The sequence below is a fragment of the Enhydra lutris genome, unplaced genomic scaffold (assembly GCF_002288905.1).
Source record: "Enhydra lutris kenyoni isolate GAN:26980312 unplaced genomic scaffold, ASM228890v2 scaffoldscaffold13, whole genome shotgun sequence".
In the NCBI taxonomy this organism is placed as follows: Eukaryota; Metazoa; Chordata; class Mammalia; order Carnivora; family Mustelidae; genus Enhydra; species Enhydra lutris.
This window is the reverse complement of record NW_019154097.1, coordinates 30,777,085-30,798,950: the sequence shown is the minus strand read 5'-3', so window position 1 is coordinate 30,798,950 and position 21,866 is coordinate 30,777,085. Positions and strand designations below refer to the sequence as shown.

Below are 21,866 nucleotides of genomic sequence, written 5' to 3'. Positions count from 1 at the left end.
TGGGCCAACTGCAGAGTAATGTCTGTGAACAATTATCACAAAACTAAAACATGGATAGCTGTCAGTTGGTGGCAGAGTTCTTGCTTTCATAATAAATATAAAATCAATTTCCTGTTCTAGTTCCTATTCCAAGTTGAAAATGATATATCTGACTATGAATTCCAACTACCTTCATCCTTAGTGTTTTTTTATTTTTGAAAGAAGTATGGGGAAAAAGAAACTTATGAGACCACCTGAGTCAATTCTTCTTCATTTGAGGACACTAAGATAGTAAAGGTTCCCACATATCACGTATAAACTTGCCATTTCACTTACATATATTCTTTTTAAATGCAGTGATTTCCCCCCATCAAATGCCAAACAAATATTTCAGGAGTCCCTCTTGATAATTTCTGTATAAATTCTTATATGCAAGGCTTTTGTACATTTGAAAGCCTGTAAAAACCTTTTATTTAAAAAATAATAATATGCAATTTCAAAAGCTTTTTGTTCCCATTTCAATCAAAAATAACTTCATACGCTTTAAATGAAATTTTGCAAGTAATCATAGACTAATGAGGATTCATTGATTTAACTAGTTCAGGGAGTCTGAGAAGGGAATGAGAATTTAAAGTAAGCAAGTTATTTCATTTAGAAGACCGGCTAATATGCAGGTACACTAAGTCCTCTTTATTGAGAAATGTAATCAGGACTTTTGTCTCGGGAGAGACTCTCATTGCCCTCTCTGTGCACACATTCCTAACTCCTATTAACATTAACAGGCACCACACATGCACACGGAGGAGATGCCAGCCTTGGTAGTGTGTATGCATGGCAGCTGTGGTGACTAAATAATCCATGTGGCTCTGAAGAGAAGTTAGGGTTTACTAGGTCTGAAGTCACAGCCACAGTGGTGGAATTCAGGTACTAGAAGCAAGCCTCAATACAAATGGTTTATTCAAACTCTCTCCTATCTAACCACAGCCTGGTAGCAGTTAGGGCAGTGGTTTACAATTCTACCTCTAGCAAAGGTTTATAGAGCTTAAAAAAAAAAAAAAAAAAAAGTTCCATGTTTGAGCAAATCTTAAATTCTTCATGGGCCCAGAGAAGTTCTGTCTTCCTCCCAGTCCACCACTCCAATCCCAGGATTCATTCATGCATTTCCCCACAAAATATAGAAAATCACATAGTAGCTTTACAGAGAGAAAAATCAAAAGTCTGGCTTAAACCACCACAGTCAGCAAAATCAGAGTCAAGTATGAAACTCAATCTTCAACATAAAAATCAAAAAATGCAGTGATCTTATACAACACACACATGCTGAAATGTAAATTCCACAGGTGTGTAAAGTACAGAGTATAACCACTAATTTTAATTGTTCCTGCTTCTAGGTATTGAAGTCAGTCTTACTGCTCATTTAATATAGTTTCCTAAAGCCCAAGTCAACAGCTTACTCCTTCTTTCCTTAGTGAAGAAAATATTCTTGTGAAGTTCAGTTTAGTGAAGACATTACTGCACAAACACACACAAGTTTACACTCTGAAAAGAGGTGCTAACAGTTTACTAGCCATGTTACTGAAATTAGGCTTTAGAAAAAAAGACTAGACAACACAAAATTCTTAGTATACTCTCATGTAAGAGAGAGTACAATAAAAACTTCCTATTTGTATCTCCAATTAGGTCAATTAATAGTCAGAAAAATTCTGTAACACCACGTTTCTATAATCATAAGAGGGGAAAAAATACAGCAATGTTCTAGAAGCTTCTCTAGACCTTTCAATCAATTTTATTTACATGCAAAACCAAGAGAAACTAAAAAAAAAAAAAAACACACACACACACAACAACAACAAAAAAAAAAAAAAAACAAAGCTCCTCCTGATGCTAAAGCTCTCAATTTACTGACAGGCAAATGGCTTCATGCTGCCACTTAATCTCATTTCTTGCATAATGCCCTCTAATTAGCATATCAAAGTGAATTAATACTTCTAGGGCATTAGCAATGGGGAAATCTGCTCCAGGCTCACAATAGCAGTTAAGAGAGAGCCAAGAAATCCTCAAAAACACCACAAACCACTTTGCATTGCAAAACTGTTCAATTTATTTATCCTCTCTCTCTAAACACTTTTACCGCACACTGTTTTACTACTGTTCACCAAACAAAATGATAATTGCCAAAGTTACCAGCATCTGTAATGCCTGTTTAGAATCTTAATTTAGATTATGTTGCAGATAATTTCTATATGCAACCATTTGTTCTATTATAAATGTTAATATAGAGACAGTGGAAATGTTGACATTCTCAATTAGTTAATTTGAATTTGAAATAAAATTTTATGGGATTTTAAAATTTATGAATTTTTTAATGTAAAAAGCCACCTGCTGGACTCTGATGCCTAAGAAATGTGCTTTGAAAACTGATGTATCATATAAAACAAAACAAACACACAAAAAAATCATTTTGCCATAACATATGTCGAGTCTCCCAAATAATGGTTTAAACAATGTGAGGAATCATCAGCATTAAAAGGATTACATTGTATATGAAGTCCTCATTAATATGATCACACAAAAAGGGTTATTGTTCAAAATAGCTTTTTTAAAGCAGTTACACTCAAGAAAAAAAGTACAAAACTTTTAACAATTACTTTTATCCATAATTAATTTTAATTGTCTTCGGTCCTAATCAGCTACTATCACGCAGTCAGTCCCCCACCCAAAAAAAACCATGCCAGTTCAACTTAACACATTCTATCACACCATTTTTTTGCTAGAGATACTCTCAAATGTAGTACCAAAGCAAACTACCATTACCATCAAAAACTACAAACATATTATATTTACAGAATACATCTATAAAAAATAAGAGATTCTGATAAGTATTCTACCTACAAAGTCAATAATTAGAATTAAGTTTGAAGATTATTGAAATTTATTTGAACATGTTCTGTGTCTGAAGGCATAAAAAGATGCTTTATTTTTTCAGTGACTTGTTCAAGCATTCCTTATTAATTCATTTGCTAAATGTAACAATACTATAACCTTGCTGTGATAGCAATTTGTTTGATTAACTTCTGTAACTTTGTAAAAAAAAATCTGATAGCCAGGTCTGGAAAACTTCCACCAACTTAAACTACATAGTGATGTAAATTACTTACTCTCCTCATATTTAAAGACTCAAATGGCCTACTGAAGTAGAGCAAACGCTTGAAAAGGTCAACTTGAGGGGGTGGAGGGTGTGCAAGCTTTGTTAGTCAGTAACTACCTAAATCATGCTGATCACACTGATAAATGGCTAAAACACAACCCTGCTGAGAAAACAAATAAAACATTATTCTCATAGTGTCAATACTGAAATAATAAATACCTGAAGATGTCCACATGTACCTGAATAGAGGAAAAATAGTCTAAAATCTTCATTTAGCTTTATGTGTTTAAGCTGATGTTTTAGGTATTTATTCTGAATAGATACCTCAATGGTATGAACATAAAATAAAGTGGTGACAGATTTAGGGCGTGGTTCATGATATGCGGTTTCAATTCTTTATGACCACACTTCATACAACAGAACTTCACCTTGTACAACGCCACCATAAAGTATCAAAATATAAATAATCCAAGTGAGATGTTAAACTTAAATCTGTCTTGAAAGAAATCTTTGACAAAACTTACAAACTGAAATCTAAAAGTACAAGTGAAATTAATTAAAAGGGAAAAGGATTAAGGTTTGAAAGATGTACACAGATATATTTTATGAAAGCCGATGAAACACTACGCTCTTCAGGGCAAATCAGGGCTTCCTTCACCACTGTATTAATATACTTCTGATTAGGAATAAAATTATGTAAATTAATAAAATAACATAGTAAAGTCCCAAGTAAAGGACAAAAACTACATAAATCTGTAATAACATGAACTCCACTAAAACTAAGGCATGAAAGAATTACTTGCACAGATCAAATTAGTACTGACAAGAGGTTCAATATATTTTTATCAGGAAGGAAAAAAAAAGGGTTTTAAGATATCCCCCATATATTTAAGATAATATAATACTTGATACTGTAGATCATAAAGTTCTAAACCAGTATGGTAGGAGGGTTTTTTTCTAGATTTTTTTACGAATATATTGCATCTACTGTCTGAAAGAATGAGAGGAAGGTAAGAAAGTTAGCAAAACACCACTCTTCTACATCTTCCCTCAATACCTCATTAAAAAGCTATAGTGAGTGATACAAATCTATAAAAAATAGGAAAAAAGTCAATAAAATATTCTTAAATTGCTTTAAGGAAAAATCTGTGATAAAGCAATATAATTTACGACATTTCTGAGATAGACTGACTTTTTCCTCTTTATTTAATATTTTCAATGTAAACAAGACATAATGTGTCTAAAACTGATATGAAATTTAAAGTGCTAAAAGTCCATTAAAATTCACTTCAAAATAATTTTGAAAGGGTGCGAGTTACAGAGAAAACAAGATTGGCCAAGTGTTGCTAGCTGCTGAAAGTGGGGAATTAGTTCATGGGGGTTCAAGTTTCTCCTCTCTCTACATGTTTTTTATGTTTCCAGTTGTCCATAATAAAAAGTTTTTAAAAACTAGAAAGTAAGTTCATTAAAACACAACAATGAATCATGTATGGAACAGTGCATTTGCTTTTAAAAGTCTGGGACAAATAATGATCATTACATCGGAAATAATTTCAAGAGCAACTTAAAAGAAAACATGCAATATACATAACTGCATTTAGTCTCATATATAACGTTTTTCATCTTTCCTGCTAAATTTTCACTTCATGGAATATCTGGTTTTTATACGCTGAGAATTAAAGAATTACACGGCACTGTACAAAGGAAAAAAAAAACAAATTTTAAAATTGAAGCATAAAAAGAAAAGAGAAAAAGAAGACTCCATTGAGTCTCTAAGCCTGTAGGGTCAGAATTAAATAGAGGTGTTCATTGAGAGCACTGCTCTGTCCCTGAAATCTAGTCATACTGATAGCACTAAAGATAAAAGGTTTAATCATATATATCACATTCTAAATGCATATAAAAACTCACATAACAAGCTACATTCTTGATCCAGTTTTGATATCTAAAATTGTTATGACTTGTTGGGGGGAGAAGAGGGTCCTTTAAAAGTAAAGCATTTTTAATAGTCATTTTCTTCTCCTTAAACATAAAAAATACTTCAACCAGCCCAACCAGCCAAGCAGCCCTTTCTCTTCCCCTGCGGACACCTCCTGCAGTAGAGAAGTTCATTAAGTTTTATGATCTTCCCAAGTCAGTCCTGCTTATAAGCCTCACAAAGGCCACAAATCTGGCAAACCATCATGTATGCCATTAGACATTACTAGTAAATGAACGCTATTTAGGGTTTGTGGTGGCAATAAATCAGAGTTTGGTTGGCAGCTATCAACATAGAGTATTTTAACCTACCATTTAGAAATGAAAAGGTGGTGTTGATTTTTTTTTTTTTGAAATACAAAATATTTTTTTCACAATATGATTCAGATTATATATAAAAATGTTAGATTTTCATTAGAATTTTTAAAAATACATTTATTTCTCAAAAAAGAACTCTCATAATTAAAGGCTTTGGAAAGAAGGCAGATTTATGAGGATGGAATATTTCACAAAGAAAAGTACTTCAACAATCAGATTAAGATGGCCAAAAAGATGTGAGGGAATGCACCAAAATAAGTATGTAGATGAAGAGACCTCGAAGCATCAGGGATATTTAATAAGAGATTGATGGTAAAATATGACTAAAAAGTAATTAAGAGGAAAATCTTCACATATCAACAATTATCTCACTGGTTGCTTAGCTTAAAATAGACAAATATGTTGACTTCAAAGCCTGTAACTCTTCAGTTGCTTTCAAAATGCATAAATATCACAATTCAACTAGAGATGACGTTTCTACCCAAAAATAATCGTACAATGAATTTTACAAAAGAATACATTTTCAAGAAAATCAAGCACCTCATAAGAAAAGTATACTTTCCCTACCTCTGAACAAGAAAATAATATAATTGTGGTAGATCACCCATTTATCTGTCAGAAGGGAAAAATACCTTTTCATATTTGGTAGGAGAGAAAAAAGACGTTTTCCAAACTAAATCCCTCATGTGCATCAGAACTGGCTGTGTTCACTGCCTAATCAGAAACCTCAAAATCTACTGGCAGATCTATAAATACAGAAATTTTTTTAATGATTTTGTCTTATTTCAGGAGAAGCACAACTGAAATGACATTATCCATTGAAGTGACAGTTTCCCCCCTCCACCTTCCCACTAGTCAACCCCCTACCCCTCCATTATGCAGAATAGAGTCATCACATAATGTTCCGGTTTCTGTTACAAATGACTAGGTAAACTTTCTCTAGATTGCAGAGAATTAATCTTTAGATACTATATTATTAGGCTAAATAAAATGACCTAAAGAAAAACCATTATGCAATATACAGATATTCTACAATGCTTATTTTATAAGTTCATGATGTTTCAAAAGCAGAATTGTGGGAACAGACGTGGGGAGGAAGAGGGGAGGCCTGGAATTTGCTGCCCCGCTTTCTTTGCCTTAGTAACACTAACGTCTACACAGATGTTTTATTTCAAATTAAGGATACTAGATCCAGCGTCCCTGTCTCCTTCTAAGACTAGTTTTGGAGGGTGAGGTGGAGCTCTGGGTAGTAGGGGAGAAAGGAGAGGAGAGAAAGAGCTTCACCCCAATCAATCACTTGGTACTTAAATCCCCGTCCCTCTCGAGCTTAGAGAGGCAGGCAGGAAGATGCCTCTGCCCAGACAGACGCCTTTACTCTTTGTCGGCCGTTGCCTTTTTACAAAAGAGATAACGTGCAAACTTGAATCTGCCGGCCAAAGCATAAAAAGAGGGTCTAATTTACAAGTTATCGCTGAAAGCCTCAGAAACAATTTTCAAAACACAAAAATTTCCTTTGTCAGCTACCTCTTGCTTCTTAAATAGCAAGAGCCCTAGCAAAGCTCTCTGTGCCAGTAATCCCAGACTCTGAAAAGATTTGTTTCTTTTTCGTAACTCACCTTTGACATGAGGCTGACTATACTTTCCTTTCAGAATGGTGTAACTAAGTCTTGTGCAAATAAGCAACTAGAGGACTTATGCCTCCTAATTGAATTCTGCCTGCTGCTAAATGTCTAAACAAGAAAAGCAGTTTGCTGGGTTTGGTTCTCAAACTGGCTAGGCCAAAACTTCAAAACGGCAAAAAAATAAATACAAATAACAAGAAGCGGGTGATAGGGGAAGAATATCAATCCCGTCTCCCTAGTAATATAATGCCGTGTAAGTTGAATCAATCTTAATATTCACAACATAGTCAATACCCCAGTGCTTAGCTGTCAGCAGAAACTGAAGTGGAGCCCTGATAGCAAGAAAATCCTTGGACATTAAGCAACATAATTTACTGAGTACTGTACACTTTTAGGCTTCTAAACTAAGAATCTTCAAGATGTAATGCTTGATGTTTTATTTCATAGTCAGATAAAAATTATCTACCATTTTAAATCACAATGCGTCCTAAAGGGAGCTAAAAATCAACAGAGTAAGTTAGTCATTTAAAATGCCTGTGGTTTTCAAAATGTAAAATCTATCTTTAAAAGAATCACTCAACATTTACAAACCATGAATACTACGTGAATGAAAAGCAGGAAAACTACTCTTTAAGGATCTCAATATTTTCTGTTAATTATGGTTTTAGCATATATTTTAATAGGTAGCAACAACCCATCATCTTCTCTTGATTACCTTTAGAATCAGAATAGCATTGCAGAGTGAAAAATATGTTTAAAAGGAGGACAATTCTTCTACCAACTAACATGTATATTCAGTGTGCTATCATTTGTGCACTCGATTTAAACACAATGACTTTTAATCTTTTAAAAAGCATTACTTGGATATTGGATATTGCTATATCCTGGACTTTAACTTTCTCTTCTTTGCCTCAACTTAAAAAACAGCAACTTTATAATACCTTATAGCTAGCGCGCGCGCGCACACACACACACACACACACACACACACACACACACACATATCAACAGTAAAGCTTGTTTAAGGCACTTGTTTGCCATATACAGGACAGATAATGCCAAATCTGAACTAAAGCATCTAAATTAAATTTCTAATTCCACTTGAGTTCCTACTGTCACCTCAAGGCTAAAATACCTTTAATTTTAAAAAGTCTAACAAGAAAATTAAATTGAAATGAATTGCCAGGAACGTCTGTTTGTGTAGTTTTTATTCCAGCACTTCTGTAAAACCTGTCTTCTCATATGTTCCCTGCCTTAAACACTTCAAAAATTGTTTAACCTGCTAATGTGAACCTTTATCTACTTTATAAAATATATTAAACATATTTACAATGTAATGACTTCAAACATAAAATTCAATGAAAGTAGTAATAGATGTAATACATTGTATATGCCTAAACACACCATTACCCTTTCTTGCTTCTCAAAAGTAGCCTTCCCAACTAAAACACTAATTCAAACATCCAACTGGAGTAGGTTCAATTGCATCTATTCTTCTATCTGTGGAGCTGAAGCTTAGAACTGTCTAAGTAAAACAAAGTTCAGGCGATGCTTCTCCCTGGGACTCAGTCCCTGGCATCCAGTCTCCCGTTGCTCCTTTTTAAAAACTGACATACAAACAAGGGGAAAAGGAGCGGGAGAGGGCGGCCAGAGAGGGCGGCCGGCGCTCCGGGCCCCCTCCCCGCTTGCAGCCAGGGGCGGCCGCCTGGGGACAGCGACCCAGCCCCGTCCGCATCTACACTTCATTTTATACCGGGAGCGGAACTGAGAAATCGACTCCAGATTTATTGCAGTTTTTTCTCAAGATCAGGAGGTGGGAAGGAGAGGATGATCAAAGATGGCGGTGCCCAAAAGCAGCAGCTCTCAACTGGAGAGTGGAAGGAGTAGCTCTGACCCCACCTCGGGGGTCTCCAGGCCCACTACGGGGCGCAGCCTCTTACCTGTTTTCTCTTTGATCTCACACAGGACGCTGAAGAGCGCGGGTTTCATTCTGTGACAGTTCAGGGCATGTTTCCTAAAAAACAAATAGCAAAACACAAAGGTATTAGCATCACCTATGGAATAATATGGCGTCTTCCTTTAAGTTAGACCCAAGATTTAATTCCGGCCTTCTATTTTGGAAGGCTCCTTGGAACCATGGCAAGTCAACAGAAACTCAAGTTGACTAGTTAGCGACAGCCCGCGAGCTCCGGCGGCTAAAGCTCCAGCCCGAACGAGGCGCGACCCATCTGCCCCGCAGGCAGCTGCCTCGGCGACCGCAGGGCGCGAACCCGCACGGGGAGCCTAGATAGCTGGGCAGACGACGGCGACCCGGGGGAGGGGACGGCGCGGAGGGGCTCCGGCGTCCGGCGTCCGCCCTCCGCAGGGGGAGCGGGCGCGGCGCCTGCGACCGGCCGACTGCGGCCAGCGGGCGGTGACAGCTCGGCAAAGTTTGCGAGACGGCCCTCCCTTCCCCGAGAACTTGGCCACCCGCACCCGGACCCGCCAGGGAACCGCCCATCGCCCCGCGCCCTCCCGGCTGGGGCGGCAGGCCGCACGACGAGGTCGTCCCGCGGCCAAGTGGAGCCCCGCGCCGCGACTCCGGGCCAGAGGAGAAAGTTGCACTTCCCGCAAGAACGGCCCGGGGCCCTCTCGGGGCGGCGTGCACAGGGTCCAGGCGGGAGGTTTGAATCCGTGGGAGGGGGCCGGGCTGCTACGGGGCCGGACGGGGGAGGGCGAGAAAACCACAAAATCCGCGTGGCACCAAGTCTGTCCCGAGCCCCAAGAGCAACTTTGCCGACTCCCGCCCGCGTCGAGGGGTGCGGGCAAGTCCCCCCGAGGCCCGGGCAAGCTGCCGGTTTGCGGAGAAAGTTCCCTGCCCAGGGCTGAGGCCCCTGCCCCGGGCGCCACCCCGGGCCCCGACTCGGCCGCGGGCCCGGCTCTCGCACGCACACAAAAGATGCTTAATGAGACGACACCAACTTTGCTTGCGCCTCGTCCAAGCTCTGGTCGGTGATGGTCATGATCTGGTGGAGGATGTCGCCGATGTCCTGCTTCCTGCCGTCGCCGTCCGCCCCTTCGTGGCCGTGCGGGGGAGGCGGCAGGGCCATGCCCCCCTGCACCGAGTGGCCGGCCAGGTTCACCCCGGCCAGAGTCTGCAGCATCCTGGATTGATCGTCCATCCCGCCGCGCGCGGGCGGGAGCGGGCGGCGGCGGCGGCTGAGGCGAAGGCTGAGGCGGCGGCGGCAGCGGCGGCGGCGGCGGCGACGAGGGAGGAGAAGAAAGGGGGGGAGGGGGGGGGGGAGGCGGCCGCGCGCTCCCCGCCCGCGCGGGGAGGGGGCGGCCCGGCCAACGGGGCCGGCGGCTGAGGCGGTGCGGACCGGCGCCGGGCTTCGGCTTCCGCCGCCGCCGAGGCTCAGGAGAAGCGCCGGGCGGAAGCGCCGGGCTCCGCGGCGGTGGCGGAGGCGGAGGCAGCGGCGCCCGCTGCCCTCACGCGGCCGCCGCGCCGCCTCCGCGCCGCCGCGCGCCCCGCCGGGCGGCCCCGCGCAACTTGCTCCTCAGCGCCCGCCGAGTTGCCGGGACGCTCGCCGCCCCCAGCGCCAGCCTGCGCACTCCCCTCCCTCGGCCGCCGCCGCCGCCTCCGCCGCCTCGGCCGGGCGGGATCCGAGCCCCGGCGGCCCCGGGGGAGAGAGCGGCGGCGGCGGGCGGCGGCGAAGAAGGCCGGCGGGAGGGCCGAGAGGAGCGAAGGGGGCGGAGGAGGAAAGTTTGGGAGCGGGCGGGCCGGCGCAGCGGGGCGCGGAGCCCGATGGAGGGCCCCGGCGGGCCGCGCGCCGGGCGGACAGCAGATTGATGGGGCGGGAGAAGTCGCCGCCGCCACTGCCGGAGCCGCGCACCCTGCCAGCAGCCGCCGCGGACCGGGCTCGCAGGCCGCTTGGCTGAGGGATTGACAGGCTGCCAGTGCCACTCACTCACTGCGGCCCGGGCGCCCGGGGGGAGGGGCGGGGGCGAAAGGGAGGGCGGGGAGCGCTCGGCACGCTCCGCCCCCGAGGGCGGTGCGCGCGCTCATTGGGCTTTACGCCTCCCGCCGCCGCCACTGGCACCGCCCCCGAGCTACGGCCCGCCCTCTCTGGCCTCGGATCCTCACCGCCCGAGAGCGCGCCCCAGGATCCTCACGCCTGGTCGCGTCCTCGGCCCGCAGGACCGGCCGACGGGGCCCGCAAACGCTGTGCCCGCACCCCGGCTCTTGATCCCTAGTGTTAACAGTTACTGGTGCGAGGAGTTGTGTATGGGACACGGGGCAACTCGTTTCCAAAGCCACCCATGTGCTTCCCCGCAGCGCCGCTAGCTTCACGCCTAACACAGCGCCTGGCATATTTTCCCGCTCTTCCCGTCAGGAGGTGGTACCCTCCGGGTTCCGGCTGCCCGTCCCAGGCCAATCGTATTGCACTAGGAGCCGAACGGGGCGGGACAGAGGCAAGAAAGCGCTGTCCCAATTGGAGCGTTCGAAATGTCTGGGCAGAGGCGGGGAAGCTGCGGATGGTGGCCCCGCCCCCTCCGGGGATCACCATAGTAACCGAGAGGGCGCTGCTCCGAGTTGGCGCCGGCGCTCAGGCCTTGCGCTGTCCCTCAAGAGGGGACCGGGTAAGGTGGGAGCCCGTTGTCCCGCATGCTTCATGTCTGCTCTGGGCGGATCTGATTGCCATACACTTTCTCTTGAAAGGGGAGCGTAAGAAAATGTGTCAGAGGGAGTGGCTCCAGGAGGAGGGAAAGGGCCTGACATCCAGGACCAATTCCAGCCTTAACAACACTTCACGCACTCCTCAATTCTTGGTAATCTAGGGATTACTCCTTTGGCAGGGTTTGCTTTTAGCTGCCTCCAGATGGACCAAAACTGCAAAAACGAGCTCTTTATTAACAAAGATAACGTTTGCTTAAGAATAGACTGGCTTTCACTTACCAACTTACCCTGTCACCATGAGTCATTTAATGTTGGGGACCCCAGCCACAGATTTTCATATCCCTAACACCTCCTCTTCCGCTGTTCTCTGTCTACAAATGACTAAAGGCTCACATTGTTTAGGGATCTGGACTTCGGGCTTTTGTGGACGCTTGAGGTTTCTCTTAATCCGATTTCCCAAACAGCTTCGACATGTTTTCTCCATTTGAGATTCACAGAGCTCCTTCTAGATGGATCCTTTGGTTGGGTGGTTCTGAAAAGTCTTGTTCCTTACCCAAACTCAGTAAGCTGTCTTATTTGAAACCAAAAATAGGGGTATGAGATATGAAAAATGGCTCTTACTCTGCAGGGTTTAATGTAGGACAAGCAGTTCTTTACATGCCAGATGGATTCTTGGAATGAAGCAGGCTACTCGGTTCCAGGTTCTTTCCTTCATATGTTGTGTGTACTTTTAAATACTCCCCACTGCAAAGCTAATAGCTAACCTTACAGTTAGGCAAGCTAAAATCTTTACAAACTGCACAGCTGCTGGAGACGGAGTTCCAAACAATCCACTCTGCTTACTTCCAAAGAAGCCCCCTCATGTTCATTAATATTCCCTGCTCTTCTATAGCCCATTCATATGTCAAGTTTCTGATTCCTCTTTCAAGCCCCCATTATGGGTTACTCATAGTCATCGTTGATTGGCCTTTGTCTTTATTCTTAACTTGTTTTTCAAAGCTGTCACCAAATTCTTGTACATTTTTGCATAAAGGAGCAAGAGCAAGCACCCAGTCTTTCTCACAATTCTTTAATAGGGAAGACGTAAAACCACGGAATTCTTTCTGAAGGATGCCTTAAGCTCTAAATTCCTTCCAGCTCTAAAATTCATTGATCCTCTGACTCACTATCAGGCCACCTTCCTGCCCTTCTCCTAGGCTCATAATCTTGACTAATCAGTCATGAGGATGAAGCTAATTAGCAATGGGGATTTATGGTTATTTCTAGCCCACTCCAAAACAATGAGTTATGTAAGCAAAGCAACATATATAAAAATGTAAATAAAATTAAAGAAACACTTAAGCAAATAAAGGCAATTGGGAACTATGGGCTATGTAAACAAACTGGAACATAAAAACATAAATTAGAATTAAGAAAACAGTTAAGCAAATGCCAGCAATTAGGAATAAAACAACTTGTTAAATGTCTAACACCCGCAGTTACTTTATGGCATACACCTCTAAACCCATGGTCATTCAGTGATGTGGAAATTTGGTATCATAACTCTGCATTAAGTGATTGGATTAGATTGACCTTCTGCTTGGGAGGTTTCTCTTTTTGTTATTATCACTAGGAGTTGCAGTAAAAGCCAGAGGGTCCTAGCAAGGATTCCCTCATAGGCTCATCGACAGTTACCATCGATTTAACGTGTAAATTCTTTTAGATTAGGTTCCAAGCCCCAATAAACAGTGTCAATTAATTGCACATGTTCCAAGATCTCTTGTGCCTTTGCCAGTTTCTCGTGTAAGATGTTGCCTCTTGTCTCTGCTCAGCAATCGGAGTCACGTGGTTTGGTGCCTTCACAGATAATAGAATAGAACCTCCCTAAGTACCTAAATCCATCTTTGCTCTCTCTAAGGCAGTGATTATTAAAAAGTCAAGGGAAATGTAATTTACTCTTGGTGAGTGTACATTCATGTAAAGTTAACAGTGACAAAATGGTGAAAACCAAGTAGGGGCTCTCTCATATCCATCCCTTTCCATAGGTTTATATTAATATCACCATTGCCTCTGTCATCAATGTGGTGACTGTCACAGCAGATGCCATTATCAAGCACTCTCTCCGGGTGGGACACTGTACTCTGTGTTCCCCTTATTTCATCTTATTTCAGTCTTACAACAGCCCTAAGTCAGGTTATTATTAAACAAGGAAACAGAATGAGAGAGGGTAAGGAACTGATATAAGACCACAAAGCCAGTAAGCCCTAGACCTTGGATTTAAATCTTGATCTGTGTGGCTGCAAAGCCCACCCTATAAAACACTGTGCAAAAAAACATCATTTAAGGGCGGCTGGGTGGTTCAATTGGTTAAGCATCTGCCTTTGGCTAAGGTCACAATCCCAGGCTCCTGGGATCAAGTCCCGCATCCGGCTCCTTGCTCAATGGGAAGCCTGCTTCCCCCCCTCCCTCTGCTGCCCTGCTTGTTCTCTCTCTCTCTCTCTCTCTCTCTATGTCAAATAAATAAATAAATAAATATCCTTTTAAAAATTATTTTAAAAGTCCTTTTATCAAGGTTACTAAGTAAAAATCACAAGACCTTAACAGGTGAACTATAAATTAATGAAAAGTGATTCATACTTAATAAAAAGAAGATAAGCAACTCTTTTAGAGGAATCTGGCTTTCATGGCAATGGAGGAGGGAAATGCAGGCTGAAACCCAGTCAGGCCATCCTCCATGGCCACCTAGGATTTTGCCTTGCTGCCCACCTTTCCTGCCATGCCTACCTTTGCTGATCTTCATCTGTTCTGAACTCTCAAAGCATAGTGCCTGAAATATGTAATTTGCTACCATACTAAATAGTCATGTGTTGTTTGCTCTCAATTCACCTGTTAGTTTTCTCATCTAGTTCATAAACATGTTAAAGGCAAGATATTTTGAGGTGTGACTATAACATGGTTGATTTGACTTAAAAAAAATCAACAACAACAAAACATGGACATCTAAGAAAGATGTCACTTTGGAGAAACTGACGAGATACTTATTCCCAAACATATCATTGTTCTGTCACTATAGAAATGACTCTTTAGAAATGGTCTTTACAGTTGCTAGCACATGTGACATGTGACAAATCTTCATCTTCTGAGGCTCTCTTTGAGCGACCAAAGAATCAATGGGATAACAGTGTACCCTTCTATGATGAGGGTCTTAAAAGAGAATATTTATTGAAATACAGAATTTCTGGAAAGTTTGATGGAAAACCCCATCTCTCTGTCCTTTCATCCCTCACAGCACTTAGTACAATGCTATTGCATACACATTAGGCACTTGGACCTGAGACTGTCAGTTGCTTGCCCACTTCCTTCCATGCTGATAGAACTGTGATTTTATTCCCATGGCAATGTGTTCAGTCTCAGTTAAGAACTAAGTCAACTATGAACATCCTATCCCCAGCCTTCTGAGCTTGTCAAGGCACAGGGATGATGGGATGACTTTCCTATTAAAAAATAAGGGACAGACATGGCTCTTTTCTCCTTCCTTCTGCCTCTTTCCACCTTTGAATGTGATTCCGATTCTGGAGCAGCAATGGCAGCCATCTTGTGATACTGAGTGACAATATGAGGATAAAAATCAACAGAGTTTGGTGGTTTCTCTCTGTGGTCTCCCTCCTCCAAATCCATAATTCCAGTCTAATCATGAGAAAAACATTAAACAAATTTCAATTGAGGGATATTCTGTAAAATTCCTGACTAGTACTCCTCAAAACTGTCAAGGTCACCAAAAACAATGAACGTCTGATAAACCATCATAACCAAGAAGAGCCTAAGGAGATACGACAACTACAAGTGGTATTTGGGAAATTACAAAGGTTTTAGAAGTTAACCTGTGCTCCAATCCTGGATTGGATTCTGGAACAGAAAAAGAGGATTAGGTAGCAACTGTGGAAATCTGAGTAATCTATAGACTTTAGTTAATAATAATGTATCACTATTGGTTCATTAATTGTAACAAATGCACCATATAAACCTAAGATGTTAATAATAGGGAAACAGGGTGGGAGGTATTAGAGAACTCTGTACTACTAATTTCTCTATAAATATTGCAAAACAAAGCATTTATTAAAAACAAAAATAAACATGGTAAGTGGGGCAGAAAGACAGGAAAATCCTAGGTGTCTGCAGATATTGTTGACTATCTGAACACAACCAGTAATAGCTTACTCCCAGGTTTCTAGTTGCGTGAGAAAATTTAATTCCTATTTTTAAATTCCTATTGGTTTGGGTTTTCTGCTACTTGCAGAAAAGCTGATCTAGCAGTATAATTACATAAAGGAATGATGGAGGGAAGAATAGCCTCACATAGTAACTGGTATATAGCAGGAGCACTTACAGGTTAGAAGATGTTATCTAATAAAAAAAATTTGCCTGATCTTTGCCCTTGGTTCTTAGGAGGTTAACTTCTAAAACCTTTGTAATTTCCCAAATGAGAGGAGTATCACTGTTATTCCTGAGCCCTTTGGATCATGCCTGAGTTTATGCTAACAAGAAGACTCAGGATAGACTGATCACCAGAAAGACCAACCATGTAATTAGAGGGTTGGGGCTTTGAGCTACCTCATTCTCCCAGGATGGCCAGGAAGCTGGAGATTGAGTTCAGTCGTGTGAGCAATGAACCAAACAATGACGCCTATGTAATGAAACCCTAATAAAAACTCTGGACACCGGGGCACCTGGGTGGCTCAGTGGGTTAAAGCCTCTGCCTTCGGCCCGGGTCATGATCCCAGGGTTCTGGGATCGAGCCCCACATCGGGCTGTTTGCTCGGCGGGGAGCCTGCTTCCCTCTCTCTCTCTCTGCCTGTCTCTCTGCCTACTTGTGATCTCTGTCAAATAAATAAATAAAATCTTAAAAAAAAAAACAAAAACAACTCTGGACACCAAAGCTCAGTGGAGCTTCTCGGTTGGGGAACACATTGATGTACCAGAAAAAATGTGCTCTGACAACACGGGGAGAGAGCATGGAAGCTCTGTATTTGGGACCCACTAAGACTATGACCTACATGTCTCTTCATTTGACTGGTTCTGATTTTTATCCTTTGTAATAAAACTATAATCATTTCAGAGTTCTTTGTCATTTAGTGAGTTATTGAACCTAAGGAGGTCACGAGAATACCCAGGTTTGTAGCCAGTTGAGAAGTGTGGGTAGTCTGGGGAACCTTGAACTTTGTCTGGCATCTGAACGGAGGGCAATCTTATCGGGCTCTGCATTGATTATCTATTGCTGCACCATAAATTACCCCAAAACTTGTTGGCTTAAAACAACAAACATTCATTATCTTAGACTAAGTTTCTGTGTGTTAAGAATTTGGACGCAGCTTAGCTCGGTGCTGCTGGCTTTGGGCCTTTCATGAGGCTGCCATCAAAGGTGACAGCCAGGGCTGTAGGGACCTCAAGGCTGTTCAGGGGGAAGGGCCACTTCCCAGCTCACTCACATGGCTGTTAGCAGGTCTCAAATGCTCAATGACCATTGGCCAGAGACATCAGTTCCATGACCCATGGGATCACGGCTCACAACATACCAGCTGGCTCTGAAAAGAGCGAGAAAGCCAGAGCACAAGAGAGAACAAGCAAGGTGGAGGTTGGTCTTTTTTGTGACCCAATCTCCTGACACTTTTGCTGTGTTCTCTAGTAGAAGCAAGGTACTAGATCCAAACCATGCTCCAGGGGAGAAGATTAAACAGAACGTGAATATCAGGAGAGAAGGGTCACTGGGAGCTGTTACGGACTGAATGCTTGAGCTTCTCTCCAGATTCATAAATTGAAGACGTATCATCAATGTGATAACATTAAGAGGTATATCATTGGGGTGCTAATTAGGTTTCAATGAGATCACAAATGGGGAGACCTCATGATGGGATTAGTGCTCTTATAAAAGGAGGAAGAGACACTAGAGCCTCCTCTCTCTGCCACATGAGAATGGAGTGAGAAAGCAGTCATCTGCAAGCCACATAGAGGGCCCTTACCAGAGCCTGACTGTGCTGGTACCCTGAGCTCAGACTTCCCAGCCTCCAGAACTAGGAGAAATAAATGTCTGCTATGTAAACCACCCGGTTTATGGTATTTTGTTATCGTAGCCCAACCTGAGACAGGCATCTTGTGTGTGGAGGTGGAAAACTCATACAGGCAAGGATGGGCATCTTGAAGGGAGTCTAACACATCCTCCAAGTTTAATTCTCAATGCCAAATCAAATCATGGTGTGATCCTTGCCCTCTTTCTCTCACTTACATTCCATGGGATCTACCTTTGCAATGTGATTCTTGGCCAGGCCTTCAAGGTCCTCCATAAGCTACCCTAGTTCTATTCTCAGTCTGATTTCCCACTATTCTTTTTCAGACATTCGCTGTTCTCATCACCCCTATTGCCCCACACTTTCTGGCCTCCTGTCTTTTGGTCATGCTGTTGCCTTTAGGCGGAATGCATGCCCAAATCTTACCTATCTTCAAAAATGCTGTTCAACTTCTTTTACATCCTGTGTTTTACTGATTTTCAGAATAACTCAAATATTTTAAGACAAGTGATATTAACCCCATTTTATAGGTAAGGCTCAGAAAGTAATAGCAGCTTACACTTAAATGAGCACTTAGTTTGCAGTTGCCCAATGCTAATAATTTCTCATACTTCATCTAGTAAAACCTTCACGACACTGTGAGTTGGACATTAGCCTCCCCACCTGGCTGGGAAGAAGCTAAGGATGTCAAATAGTTTGACCGAGTTCACACGGCGGGTAAATGAGCTAGGATTCAAACAGGTCCTCTGGCTCAGCATCCTTGCAAATAACCTACATGTCACACTGCCCCTTGAGGGGTTATGTCACTTGTCCAAGGTCACACCATTATTAAGCGACAGCAGAATTGGGACTGGAGACTCCTGACCTTTTCCACCACATATGTTGCCTCTCTGCTCTAATGTCACCTCAAGGAAGTCTCTTACAAGCCCCCTAAGGAAGTAAATCCGTCCTTTTTGAGTCCCTAATATCACTTGGGTTCTTATAAATGTTACCTTCTTTTACATTGTGATAAAATATGCATAACTTATCAGTTTAACCCTTTTAACTGCTCAGTGGTATTAAGCACATATACAATGGTATGTAACCATCTTCCCAAGCTGCAACTCTGTCCCCATTAAATACCAAATCCCCCTCCTTCCCCAGTCCCTGGAAACCACCATTCTATTTTCTTTCTGTGACTCTGACAGCTCTGGGTACCTCATACATGTAGAATCATACAGCATTTGTTCCTTTTTGTCTGGCTTATTTCCCTTAGTCTTCAAGTTTCATCCATGCTCTAGCCTGTGTCAGAATCCCTTTCCTTTTTAAGGCTGAATAGTATTTCTTTATATGTATGTACCACATTTTGTTTATTCATTCATCCATCGATGGACACTTGGGGTGCTTCCACATTTTAGCAATTGTGAATAATGTTGCCATGAACATTTGTGTCCAAGTGTTTGAATTCTTGCTTTCAGTCATTTCAGGTATGTACCCAGAAGTGGAATTGCTGTGTCATATAGTAATTCTATTTTTATTGTTTTTAAGAACTGCCTTACTGTTTTCCACAGAGATTGATTGTACCATTTTACAATCCAACCAACAGTGCATAAGGGTAAATATGTACCATTTATTTGTTTGTTTGTTTGTTTGTTTAAGAGGGGGCACCCAGATACAAACCGGGGACCTCTTGATGTGCAGTAGTATGTACCTTTTAATATGACTTCTACTCTGTTCCTTGAAGAAAAGATCTTTGCAAATTCAAAACCTGAGCAATACCTTATAATTGATAACTACCTTATTAATGATGCTTGGAAAATATTTTGTTAAATTAATGAATGAATAGAGTATCAAAAAAATCACTATCTTGAAACAAGGAATCTGCTTGTATTTGAAACATGCTAAAAACTTCAGACACGATCTGCATAGCTTCTGAACAGTGTGCCTAGAGAGATTCTCTGAAACTGGTTCATAAATCCAGAGTTTCATTTCTTAAAAACAAGTGGTCCCACAGTATATTTCTTTTTCTCTCACCAGCTTCTTGTCAACACTAGGTTCATCTCCTAGTCCTGTTTCTTTTCTAGGCTTACAATAAAACTGATTTAAAGTAAAAGTTTCTTTAAGAATTATGCTCCAATATGCTGATCTGAAAATAAATTTTCCAAAATTATTTTTTTTTACCCATAAGGGGGCCATCAAAGATTTTCTGGTGATATTATTTTCTAAGAACTTATACACAGGTTGTAAACTTGCTTCTGTCAGAGGCAACTAGATATTTTTGATTATCATCCATTTTGAATGTCTAGGTCAGATTTTAAAGCAGAAACAATTAAAATGGACTTATAAGGCCTTTTATTTTATTACTATAAGTAATAATTTTGTGTTACAGGGGACAGTACTATTCAAGTGTGTATGTAAGATTTTATTTTTTAGAAATGAGCTCATGGATTATTTTCCTTATAACGTTCTTCCTACTATGTTATTGCTCATTAGTACAATAAGGTGGAAACAAGAGAAGAGGTGAAATAAGTGAATGATGCTTCACCAAACCATAAGATAGCCGTACAGGCAGAATAGGTTAGATATTTGCCTAAGATGAAATTTTGTAATGCCAGGAATTTTGGACAACTGTGATTATTCAGGACAGTAAAAATCACGTCTTAGATAGTTGCCTAACATAAGACCTCTCTTCCTCTTTTTTTTTAAAGATTTTATTTATTTATTTGACTGAGAGAGATCGCAAGTAGGCAGAGAGGCAAGCAGAGAGAGAGGGGGAAGCAGGCTCCCTTCTGAGCAGAGAGCCCAATGCGGGGCTCAATCCCAGGACCCTGAGATCATGACCTGAGCTGAAGGCAGAGGCTTAACCCACTGAGCCACCCAGGTGCCCCAAGACCTCACTTCCTCTTGAGCCTCACACGTACCCCCATGAGTCTCCAAACCCACATTTCCTATCCCAGGTCCCAACCCTCTTGGCCTTAGCTTATTGGACCAGGGATGAGCACTTGCCCCGAGCTAAACCAATGAGCCTCTCTTCTGGGGACTTGCCTTTGCATCTGGAAAACCCTGATTTGTTTGAACTGGGGATGTAACCTCCAGACCTCTGGGTCAGTCATGTTGAGTTAACAGCATGGGGAGAAGTAGAGAAATCCACTGGCAAACAGAACATGCAGGGAAAGAAAAAAGAGTGTGGCCTGGAAAGGGGGGGTAGTTGGGGAGAGGGTGGGCAGGGAGCTGGACTTTTCCCAAGGTTCTGAAGGCTTTCCAGTTTCTGGTTCTCATGGTGTCTGGGAGTCATTCAAGAGTCCTGTGGTCTTGATTGGACCATTACCACCTGGATCCTGGCAGATGGTTTAATTTTTAATTGTGTGTCCATCTGCATCAGGTGTTAAGGAGGAGTGCTCAACTTCAAGATGGAGCTAGGTGAGATGTGATCAGGGGGGCCTAGGTAATCTGGCTGAGAAGAACAGGGGAAAGGCAGAGACATTGAGGGGAGCAGGAGGTTTGAGGAGAGGAGGATGAGTTCAGTGGGGCACATGGAGCCTGTGGAGGCTACAGAAGGACCAGGGTGATGTACAGTGGGTACATAAAGCTCAAAAGAGTGGTGTGGACTAGAAAGAAAGGTTTAGGAATTATTAACATCTCAGTGGAATTAGCAGTTGTGACAGTTCATGAGATCACACAGGGAGATTGTGAGCAGTGAGAAAAATGAGGGTCTGTGACAGAGCACCAATAACTTAAGGATACATGGAGAACAAAGGAGCCCAGTAGGACACTTCGTGGTGAGAGAGATTCTAGGAAAGCAGAGCGCCACAGAAATCGAGAGTGTTTTAAGGAGAGAGAGGTCGATAGATCAACTGAGTTAAAGTCCCTGAGGTGTTCCCTGGATTTAATGACGTGAGCATTGGCGCCCTAGTGAGAACTGTCTTCGTGGAGCTGGGGGGTGTGGCAGAAGCTTGATGGGGTCAGAGGAATGAATGGTGAGAGAAATGCAGATGTAGCAGTAGACAGCTCTTTGTAGAAATTCAGCTGTCAAGCAGAGGAGAGAAAGGGCAGGAGCTGGAGGGCAACGTGGGGTTGGTGACTTTTAGGGGATCTGAAAGAGACTGAAAAATGTTTAAATGCCTCAGAAGTAGGAGCTTGTAGTA

General features: G+C 42.5%; 1 protein-coding gene across 3 annotated transcripts in view; it reads right to left on the bottom strand.

The window, feature by feature from the left end:
* LOC111145820 (PBX homeobox 3) overlaps positions 1–10,247 on the bottom strand; it is a 214,656-nt gene extending 204,409 nt beyond the window's left edge. For 2 of the 3 annotated variants that reach the window (XM_022501070.1, XM_022501071.1), the window contains exons 1-2: positions 10,006–10,247; positions 8,985–9,058 (exon numbers count right to left, since the gene is read on the bottom strand). In XM_022501070.1, coding sequence (XP_022356778.1) covers positions 8,985–9,058; positions 10,006–10,205 — 274 coding nt within the window. In that variant the 5' untranslated portion in view covers positions 10,206–10,247. The remainder of the gene's footprint in view (positions 1–8,984; positions 9,059–10,005) is intronic. The other variant, XM_022501072.1, reaches the window with a different exon arrangement.
* Positions 10,248–21,866: the final 11,619 nt, after the last annotated feature.